Raw genomic sequence first — 12,055 nt, forward strand, 5'->3', positions numbered from 1 at the left:
GACTTAGCAAAAGTTAAGCATCTATCTAGGTGAATCCCAAAATAGACTGCCAAGTCACTCGATTCAAGCATTCTGCCACCCACAGAAATCTGTCAGTTTGGATGGGGAGGTGGGATCACTTTTTGTGTGAACCTTAATGCTACACTCTTCTCTGGGTTTATCTTTATCTCCCAGATTGTACAGCAACTGGTGATCTCATCAAAGTGTCCTTGTAGCTTTCTGGCTATGAATGTGATGTTGCTGTTGCTCTTATAGACCAGTGTGTCATTGGCATAAAATGCTATTTCACTACCTGCCAATTTTGGTATGTCATTGGTGTATGGTTCTATTGACAGCTTTGGTGGTCTGGGAGTTTTAATTGATGTGATGTTATTAGATACCATACTTTTCAAATTAGTGAGGTTTATAATATGGATATTATTACACCTTATTTTAGTTCTAGTATGCTTCTTCCCAACTAATTAGAAAAGTTATAATCTTACTTTACCTCAATAAGAACCCCATCCTTCCCCAAATCTAATGATCCATTTCACTCCTTTGTTTTCTAGGGAAAAGTACTGGAGTATCTTATCCACAGAGACCTCACCAACTTCCAACTAATTAAAAAAGTTATAATCTTACTGTCAAAACTAAATTCCATCTGATGAAGCTACAGGACTTACAAAATAGGATTCTCTGAACCACTGCAGTTGCAGCCTGGGACACCCAATACGAGGAAATTGTTTTTATTGAAAAAGGCACTAAGCTTTATCAGCAGTGCTTTTTTTCTAAACAAAAGTTTGAGGTTACTCCGACATTGGATATAATGCAGTGAAAATTACTTATAACTGAAGCATGGAATACCACCCATCTGCTTTTAGCCATGACATCATCAACATCGAACTACAAAAAAAATGGTATTGGCCGCAGCTTCGAAATGCTTGAACAGTCAATGACATCGCTTTTCCCAACAAAGACTGCACTGGTATCATTTGCATTACAATTACCAACACGAAAAAATGAAATAAAAAATTTACATCCATGAAATAAATCTTTGGCACTCTTCCAAGTTCTCAACATCGTAAAAAAATTACTTTGTTGACGAAAAAGTTTAGGGGTACACATCCCCCAGTGTACCCCCAGAAAAACAGCACTGTTTATCAGCATTGCTGGAACTGTGACTATGTGGAATAATGATCTGTATTTTTCTGCCACCTGTTAGATATATTTATTTTATGTTTAATTTAACACACTGAAATGTGTTTCAAGCATGTTTCACTCGTTGTTAGTTGTTTATGCATACCGATGTTACTTAAAGACGAAACGCCTTAGTCTAAATTTAACTAGAACTGTTCTGTTCACTTGTTCTGCTGCTGGAGTGGCTACTGGCGTATTTGGGGGTAGCAGCTGTGCCAGAAATTCTTGTACAATGTTGTCTTCTGCTGGTATGGAGCTGTACTCCAGTAGCCACTGCAGCAGCAGTAAACAAAACAGTTCTATGTTAAGTCAGACTAAGATATTTTATCTTTAAGTAACAGCTGTATGCTTAAATGCCTGATGATAAGCAAAACATGCTTGAAATGTGTTTCAATGTTTTGAAATAAAGTAACTGAATTTGACTAGTAGCAGAAAAATGTAAATAATTGACTAATTTAGCTGGGAGTTTCAACTTAACTCTTTATCCACAATAACTGAGAATTGTTATTGTTGTAATTGGTCAACAAAAATTAAAATGCCTCAAGAGAAATTAACAGAATTCATTCCATTTATTATTTGTACCTTTTAAGTGGTGGACACTGTCCCAATTGTCTCCAGCTAGTGTGTTTTTAAATCTTATTATGTCTGTGGTGAAACAAAGATATACGAGCATTCTTAACATGTTAAACAAAAATTAGCCTGCACAACAAGCTGTACAACAATAAAAAAATTAACATTCTTGCAAATAAAGTAACCCACCTGGAATCTGAGACTCCCAACTGGGGGTACAGCATAAGGTATTCTTCTGAAACTGTAATATTGCTTTCCTGCAATCGAAGTCACATTAAGACCCACCACTGACCCACTGCCTACTGGCACTGTTACAGTATTTTCACTCTGAAATGTAAAAGTAAAATTACCATTAATTTGCAGTAACAGATTTCAGAGAAATTCAGGAATTGCCTCTCTGGCAATTACCACATTTGTAGGCAATAATGCCTAGTCCTTTCTTCCTCTGTTACAATAGGAGTTTGCACTGAGCACTGGTACAAGGTAGATTACATGGTTACACATTAAATAATTACCAGTATCACTGTAAATTACAATCATATTTACATCTAGTAAATAGAGATAGTGGAACATTATTTCACATTTCTTTATGTAACTTTAAAAAGTGTAGGAAATTATGGAATTGGGTACTGGATATATCAAAACAAGCAGACATCATTGAGAGTTTCAAGGGGAGCATGGGCAGTTACTAGCTCAAACAGGGGAAAGGAATACTACAGAATATGGAGAGTTGGCTTTGATGAATGAAATAATGCTGACACTGGAGGAAAAATTTGGCAAAAAATATAAATTGAAGCACATTTTTCTTGTCACAATCTACACTGAAGAGCCAAGGAAACTGGTACACCTGCCTAATATTGTGTGGGGCCCCCGTGAATACACAGAAGTGCTGCAACAGGATATGGCATGGACTGGACTAATGTCTGAAGCAGTGCTGGAGGGAACTGACACCATGAATCCTGCAGGGCTGTCCATAAATCCGTAGGAGTATGAGAGGGGTGGAGATCTCTTCTGAAAAGCTTGTTGCAAGGCGTCCCACATATGCTCAATAATGTTCATGTCTGGGCAGTTTGGTGTTTAAACTCAGGAGAGTGTTCCTGGAGTCACTCAGTAGCAATTCTGGGTGTGGTGTGTTGCATTGTCCTGCTGGAATAGTCCAAGTTCGTTGGAATGCACAATGGATACAAATGAATGCAGGTGATTGGACAGGATGCTTACATACATGTCACCTGTCAGAGTCATATCTAGATGCATCGGGGGTCACATATCCCTCCAATTGCACACACCCCACACCATTACAGAGCCTTCACCAGCTTGGAACAGTCCCTTGCTGACATGCAGTGTCCATGGATTCATGAGGTTGTCTCCATACCTGTACACATCCATCCGCTTGATACAATTTGAATTGAGACTCGTCCGACAAGGCAACATGTTACCAGTCATCAACAGTCCAATTTCAGTGTTGACAGGCCCAGGCAAGGCATTAAGCTTTGTGTTGTGCAGTCATCAAGGCTACACAAGTAGGTCTTCAGCTCCGAAAGCTCATTTCATTGATGTTTCGTTGAATGGTTCGCATGTTGGCACCTGTTGATGGCCCAGCTTTGAAATCTGCAGCAATTTGTGAAAAGGTTGCATTTCTGTCAGATTGAATAATTATCTTCAGATGTCATTGGCCCCATTCTTGCAGGATTTTTTTCTGGCTGCAGAGGTATTCAGCAGTAACCAATCTATCAACTGTGCCAGACACTTGTTGTCTTATATAGGCATTGCGACTGCAGCACTGTATTCTGCCTGTTTACAAATCTCTGTATTTGAATATGCATTCCTATACCAGTCTCTTTCGTGCCTCAATTGCATTTATATTGCTGTGAGTAAAACAAGTTTCAATTTATAAAAGAAATATTTATATTCTTGCTGCTGAAAATTGTCACACCAACAACCTTGGAGAATAAACGAAAAATACAGCAAATGAAGTAGACAAAATTGGATACATCTACATTTCCATACATACTCTGCAAGCCACCATACAGGGTGTGGCAGAGGGTACTCTTTACAAATACTTGTTTCCTCCTCATATCTTGTCTTTGTGTTGGTGACAGTAGAATCATTCTGCAGTCAACTTCAAACGCCAATTCTCTAAACTTTCTCAGTAGTGTTCTTCAAAATGAATGCCTTCTTCCTTCCAAGGATTCCCACTTGTGCTCCTGAAGTATATCGGTAACACCTACATGCTGATCAAACCTACTGATAATAAATCTAGCAGCTTGCCTCTGAAATGCCTCAGTGCCTTATTTCAAATCAACCTGGTGCAGATCCCAAACACTTGAGCAGTACTCAAGGGTAGGTCACACCAGTGTCCTATATGCGGTCTCCTTTACAGATGAACCACACTTTACTAAAATTCTCCCAATAAACTGAAGTCGACCATTTGCCTTCCCTACCACAGTCCTCACATACTCATTTCATGTCATATCACTTAGCAATGTTGACATAATGTTGTGACATCACAATGACAGCAGAGCCTTCTCCATCTTCAAAGATCTAAAGGCCTACCATCCCACGACATGATGTGTTGCTGCACAGTAACCTTAGCACTGTCATGGACACTATTGAAGTGTGGCAAGATCTGTTTATGCCCAGTAAAATATGTTGTGCTTAGTCATGTATCCAAACTCCTCGTCCAGGCCTTGAAGACTAAGGGATGACAATTAGCAGCCATGTCACCTTCTGCAGTGAGGTGTCATGTGAAAGAAAGCTCTCCTGGCCATTTTGTCTATTTGCCAGATGTGTGAGCTGCTACTTCTCATTCAAGTAGCTCCTCAATTGACATCACAAGGCTGAGTGCACCCCTTTAACAGTCCTCCCACCATGGAAAAATCCTTTGTAGTACCATAAAAAAATTCTAGGTCCTCTAGAAGTCAGCAATGTACACTACCTTTGCAGCTATGCAGGCAAACTCTTCATGTATCCACTTAGTTGAAAATAGGCTTCAGCCGATACCCAAAAATTTTCAGTGAAGTTAGCACCTTACTGATTTTAACCAACAGGTTTCCACAAAATTATACGAACAATACATAATTATTAGGTTTTAGTTCTTGAACAATCTGAAGCTTGTAAGGATTAAACTGAAGGCCACGGAGTATTCTGAGCATGTTCCAAGATCTCAGCTCCAATGCTGAGGCACTCTTTTGAACCAAATGATATGGACTCCTGATCACTGTTGCTTGAACAGCATCAGTATTTTCTGGGGTACGTACAGATAAAACACATCCACTAGGACAGCCATCTGTACATGACTTGGACTACAGCACAAATTATTTAGAAGTTGATCTGGTGGGAGAAGATCACTTTGGGCTCTGGAAAAATGGAGGAACATACTTGGCAATACAACCCAACAACTTGTATTAGACGACAGAAGAAAGACAGACCAACACTTGTAGTTTCAGCCAATTCAAAAAAAAAATTAACAGTAGTGACAGGAACAAGCTTTTTGAAATTCTGATATTACCTTGTGCAAAACACAGGGGGCAAAAGGTTGTCTACAACTTTCACAGAAACAAGATAAATCAAGCAAAGTGGCATAGTGGTATGATATTGGATGCGAACTTGGCAGGACAGTAGTACAAATCCACACCAGGGCATTTAGATTTACATTTTACTCGATTGTCCTAGTTACTTAAGACAAATGCTGGGATGGGTGCTTTGAAAGGGCACACCAATTTCCTTCTCCAACCTTCCCCTCTCCAGTCACATGCTCTATCTCTAATGATCTTGCCATCAAGGTGGAACTAAAACCATAATATTCCTTCCTCTTTTTGCAGTTATTGGAGTTGAGGGACATGAAAAATGGTTCAAATGGCTCTGAGCACTATGGGACTTAACATCTGAGGTCACCAGTCCCCTAGAATTTAGAACTACTTAAACCTAACTAACCTAAGGACATCACACACAGCCATGCCCGAGTCAGGATTCGAACCTGCGACTGTAGCAGTTGCGCAGTTCTAGACTGAAGCACCTAGAACTGCTCAGCCACAGCGGCCGGCAAGGGACATGAAAGAAAGGTGGTAGTTGAGGAGTGTAACAATGTGTCATGTTAATCAGTTTGTGCACGGAGGAAGCAGTACAGGAAACTAAGGGGAAATTGGGAAAAGGAATTAAATTTTAGGGGGAAGAAATAAAAAGTTTTAAGATTTGCTAATGGCAATGTAATTCTATTAGTATAGGTAGGTAAGTTCCTATGGGACCAAACTGCTGAGGTTATCAGCCTCTATTAGTATAGCAAATGGCTTAAAAGATCAGTTGAGTGGGTTAAATACTGTCTTATGCGAGGTTATAAGATGAAAGTCAACAGAAGTAAAATGAGACTGACCAAGCATAGCCAAATTATGTCATGTGACACTAGGGGATTATATTTGAAAATGAGACACTAAACTAGATTTGCAAAAGAGATGCTAACAATAGTAGGCAGGTTTTGCTATTTGGGCAGCAGAATAATTGACAATGACGAAACTGAGAAAATCTTTCCTGAAAAAGTAAAATATGCTAATGTCAAACATAAATTTAAGCTTTTGGAAGTATTTTGTGAAGGTGTATGCGTAGAGTGTAGTTCAGAATTGAAGTGAAACATAGGTGCTGAACAATACAGAGAAGAACCAAATAGAAGCCTTGTGATGTTACATAAGAATACTTGAGATTACATGAGTAGATCAGATGTACTGAATTTTAGGATGACATTACAAGGTTTATGGCATAAATTAACTGAAAAAGTGATTGGTTGATATGACATATGCTGAGGCATGAAAGATGTATTCCTTTTGTAATGAAGGGTAGTATGTAGGGCAAAAATTATACTGGGAGACAAAATCTTCAGAGGTTCAAATGGATGAACATTGTAGTAATAATGCGGATATGAAGAGACCTGCACAGGATACGTTAGCGAAAAGAACAGCATCAGATCATTCTTCAGACCAAGAACTAAAACAACAACTCTAAATGTGGACTTTGAAGAAATTTTCAAAGGTCAAGATTGCTAGTAAAGCATTTACTAGATTTGGATAATCTGTTTGGGCAAGGCTATGTTGCCAACTTTGAATGTTATGCTTTGCCTTGGCAAATTAGTGTTATCTAAATCCAGTAATGCTTTACTATTAGTCTTGGCATTTGTAGGTGTCTTCAAAATCTGCACTATTGCAGGCTGCCCACACACTGATACAACGTCAGGAATATATAGCTCTGAATATTCAGGATGGTCCATTGATCGTGACCGGGCCAAATATCTCACGAAATAAGCGTCAAACGCTGTCATAACAGTGAGCACGCTGTTACACCGAGTGTCAAAAGAAAGCGGCAGAAAACTGCTCTTGGTGTGCTATGCTGACTTTCTTTATTGCCTTTTTCGATGTTGTCATGTTGGCTACGAGGCATTTCCCAATTGTTGTTGAAGCAAATTGGTCATCAGAGTCTTCTTGGCCAATCGACGATAGGTAAATGCAGCGCTTTCTACAACATTGTTTGGTTTCACAGAATGCCATATGCGAGAACGTGTGCGCTTAGAATTAGTTCTCTGCATTATCACTTTCGAGCAAGATTAGCGAAAGAATTTTTATGACTGGTTATTTTTGTTTATAACCCACTGTATTCTCGCTTCTGATTATTTTTTGTTACACACGTTTTTCAGCATCTATCAATCTAATGTTATTGCTGTGCCTGTATAAATAAAAATATCTTTTCTAGTTTTTTACTGCTTTATTTCCTAACTTATAGATAATTTTGGTGACTAAAAAAATTAATCGCAAAAGGATATAATTTTAGATCTATAAATTCCAAAAATGTGTCACATCCATAAAAATTTTAATAACGCGAAAGGTTTTACTTTGCAATTACTGATGAATCACGCTTACCATAGTAAGTATCAAGTAGGCTACGAATGAATAATTTTTTTTGTCACCTGTAAAATTTAATTCTTATGGCATGGCACGTCTCAAAACTGATCATTTAATTTGTACCAAAAATGTAAGTTTTAGTGTCTTCTCAGTTGTCGTGAAATCTCAAAGCTATTTCGTCATTCACTGATCACGGAAGCTTACCGATGTCTGCGGCCACAATGAATAATATTGAGACAATAGTGCTGCTAGCAGCCCAAAGGAATATTACACACGAAAAGTAGCCTTACCTTTCTTTAACAAATAAGAAACCAGTTCCACTGTTGATTTCAGAGGCATCGAAAATTAATGAAACCCCCTCAGATTATCACTCCAAGGGAAAGCGCAAAATGCAGTGCCCAAGACATACTAGAGTTTTGTTTGTAGAGTAACCTTGAATGAAATGAGATGTGGACGATTTGCAGGTCAGACAAGAGGCGAATAGAAGTTTTTGAAATATGGTGCTATAAAATAATGCTGAAGGTTAGACGGGTATATAGAACAAGAAAAAAATGGTTCTGAGCACTATGGGACTTAACTTCTGAGGTCATCAGTCCCCTAGAACTTAGAACTACTTAAACCTAACTAACCTAATGACATCACACACATCCATGCCCGAGGCAGGATTCGAACCTGCGACCGTAGCGGTCGCATGGTTCCAGACTGTAGCGCTTTAATCTCATTTTGTTCGTTTTCGTTCGTTGTATCTGCTCGGGGCGGACGTCGAAAGACACCCACGTCAGTTCGTTGTTGATCCATTAACTCAGGTTTTTTATTACAGAGGGCAGCTAGCCCTCTGACCAAACACGCTGCGTTATACCGTGCCGGCTGCGCCTAGAACCGCTCGGCCACTTCGGCCGGCATAGAACAAGAAATGAGGAGGTAAAAACTGTAGAGAGCGACCAAGGCTTGAATATGGTACGAAGATTCAAATGGATGTACAGTGACGGAAAGAAAATCGCAACACCAAAATATTTTTAATGTAGATTAATTAAACTACAGGAACGCATTTGTCTAGGTAACATTTGTAAGTGATTAACATTAGAAGATCACAGGTTAATGTAAGCGCGAGATGAGACATTTCAAATGTGAAATGCCGGTACATTAATAACCAGTGTAACTGTCAGAATGTTCCAAGCAAGCAAACAGTGTTGTACAGGTGCCAGATGACAGTCTGTGGGATGGATCCCTGCCTGTTGTACTTGGTCGGTCAATAAGTGGATGGTTAATGCTGTTTGCAGATGCCGCTCGAGTTGTCCAATGATGTCCCGTATGTGCTCGACTGGAGACAGATCAGGTGATCGAGAAGGCCAAGGCAACAAGTCGGTACTTTGTAGAGCATGTTGGGCTACAACGGCGATATGCGGGCGAGCGCTATCCTGTTCACCAGTTGGGATGCTGTCCATGAATGGCAGCACAAGTCGAATCACCAGGCTGACGAACAAATTTTGCACTAGGGTGCGTGAAGTAACTACGAGATTGCTCCTGCTGTCATATGAAATCAAATCGCACCCCCAGACCACAACTCCTGGTATATTCCTACCTCGGGTGTGTCTAGCACGCAGACACGTTGGTTGCATGCCTTCAACTGTCCTCCTTCTAACCAACATATGTAAATCAGCGAGGCAGAAACAACTTTCATCATAAAGCACAATAGACATCCACCCTGCCCTCCAATGAGCTCTCGCTTGACACCACTGAAATCGTAAATGGCGGTGGTTTTGGAATGCGTGCCACTGGGCATCTGGCTCGGAGCTGTCCTTGAAATAACAGATTTGTACGTTGTGTCACTAAGGTGCCAACTGTTGTTGCAGATGCAGTTCGATGCGCCAGAGCAACTCCTCCCCCCCCCCCCCCGCCCCCCTCCCGATCCGAACACGATGGTCGTCACTCTCGGTAGTGCCACGTGGCCTTCCGGAGCTCGGTCTTCTTGCGACCGTACATTCTCGTGACCACCGCTGCCAGCAACCATACAGGGTGTTACAAAAACGTATGGCCAAACTTTCTGGAAACATTCATCACACACAAATAAAGAAAAGATGTTATGTGAACATGTGTCCGGAAACGCTTAATTTCCATGTTAGAGCTCATTTTAGTTTCGTCAGTATGTACTGTACTTCCTCGATTCACCGCCAGTTGGCCCAATTGAAGGAACGTAATGTTGACTTCGGTGCTTGTGTTGACATGCGACTCATTGCTCTACAGTACTAGAGCATCAAGCACATCAGTACGTAGCATCAACAGGTTAGTGTTCATAACGAACTTGGTTTTGCAGTCAGTGCAATGTTCACAAATGCGGAGTTGGCAGATGCCCATTTGATGTATGGATTAGCACGGGGCAATAGCCGTGGCGCGGTACGTTTGTATCGAGACAGATTTCCAGAACGAAGGTGTCCCGACAGGAAGACGTTCGAAGCAATTGATCGGCGCCTTAGGGAGCACGGAACATTCCAGCACATGACTCGCGACTGGGGAAGACCTAGAACGACGAGGACACCTGCAATGGACGAGGCAATTCTTCGTGCAGTTGACGATAACCCTAATATCAGCGTCAGAGAAGTTGCTGCTGTACAAGGTAATGTTGATCACGTCACTGTATGGAGAGTGCTACGGGAGAACCAGTTGTTTCCGTACCATGTACAGCGTGTGCAGGCACTATCAGCAGCTGATTGGCCTCCACGGGTACACTTCTGCAAATGGTTCATACCACAATGTGTCAATCCTCATTTGAGTGCAAATGTTCTCTTTACGGATGAGGCTTCATTCCAACGTGATCAAATTGTAAATTTTCACAATCAACATGTGTGGGCTGACGAGAATCCGCACGCATTTGTGCAATCACGTCATCAACACAGATTTTCTGTGAGCATTTGGGCAGGCGCTGTTGGTGATGTTTTGATTGGGCCCCATGTTCTTCCACCTACGCTCAATGGAGCACGTTATCATGATTTCATATGGGATACTCTACCTTGAACATGTGCCTTTACAAGTACGACACAACATATGGTTCATGCACGATGGAGCTCCTGCACATTTCAGTCGAAGTGTTCGTATGCTTCTCAACAACAGATTCGGTGACCGATGGATTGGTAGAGGCGACCAATTCCATGGCCTCCACGCTCTCCTGACCTCAGCCCTCTTGACTTTCATTTATGGGGGCATTTGAAAGCTCTTGTCTACGCAACCCCGGTACCAAATGTAGAGACTCTTCGTTCTCGTATTTTGGTTGGCTGTGATACAATACGCCATTCTCCAGGGCTGCATCAGCGCATCAGGGAATCCATGCGACGGAGGGTGTATGCATGTATCCTCGCTAAAGCAGGACATTTTGAACATTTCCTGTAACAAAGTGTTTGAAGTCACGCTGGTACGTTCTGTTGCTGTGTGTTTCCATTTCATGATTAATGTGATTTGAAGAGAAGTAATAAAATGAGCTCTAACATGGAAAGTAAGCGTTTCCGAACACATGTCCACATAACATATTTCCTTTGTTTATGTTTGAAGAATGTTTCGTGAAAGTTTGGCCGTACCTTTTTTAACACCCTGTATACAGTGGCTACATTCCTGCCAAGTCTTTCTACAATATCGCAGAAGGAATGCTCAGCTTCTGGTAGCCCTGTTATACCACCTCAAACTCTCAAAGGTAATGTAACATCTCCTGGCAAAACACATATTATATGTGGTAAAAAAGAAACAAAATAATTGAACTGGATAATTGTGATTTTATTTATGCATGGACAATGATTGTGTGAACTTTATGTAATAAAGAGAAACCATTATGTGTCATGTTTTATACTTGTATAGAATTATCTACCGATTTTTTAAAAGATAATATCTGTGTCGACGAGTACCGAAACCGCCACAGACGATACTTATTAAATATCAAACAAAGATTTAAATATATCATACCGAGTATAAATTGTGACGCTATATTGTATACTTGTGCAGCATTCTTTTGTCAAGATTGAGAGAAGGACGCCATTGGGCATTGTTTTGTAAAGGTGTGTAAGAATTTAATCTGTCTAAATGTTTTGAATAGAGTTACTTAGTGAAAACTTGCATTATGATTTGTAATAAGCTTGCCTGGTATTTCATCCCATCCTTTTAAGACATCTTCAGCTATTTAAATATTATTCGTGGTGCAGAGCTGCGCTACGAACGAACGAGCCGCTGCCGCGGCGCATTCAAACTGCATTAAATGAAACCAATCATACTGCAAAGAAGCGGACAGGTAATAGTGAACTAAAATTATTTCTTTCAGCTTTCGGGATTGCAGGGCAGAGCAGCAGATTTTATGATGTGTTTTACGGGTGGACGCGGGCTGCGGATGATATATTATTAACAGTGCAAAAGGATAATTTACCTCCATGACATAAAAGAAATCTTGC

The 12,055-nt window shown here is 40.6% G+C and overlaps 1 protein-coding gene across 1 annotated transcript in view; it reads right to left on the reverse strand.

Annotated features, from left to right (window-relative positions):
• LOC126481552 (cholinesterase 1-like) overlaps positions 1 to 12,055 on the reverse strand; it is a 173,095-nt gene that overhangs the window by 144,025 nt on the left and 17,015 nt on the right. Inside the window, exon 2 of the mRNA XM_050105390.1 lies at positions 1,936 to 2,073. Within this exon, the coding sequence (XP_049961347.1) occupies positions 1,936 to 2,073 (138 nt within the window). The remainder of the gene's footprint in view (positions 1 to 1,935; positions 2,074 to 12,055) is intronic.

The sequence above is a fragment of the Schistocerca serialis genome, chromosome 5, assembly GCF_023864345.2.
Source record: "Schistocerca serialis cubense isolate TAMUIC-IGC-003099 chromosome 5, iqSchSeri2.2, whole genome shotgun sequence".
Lineage (NCBI taxonomy): Eukaryota > Metazoa > Arthropoda > Insecta > Orthoptera > Acrididae > Schistocerca > Schistocerca serialis.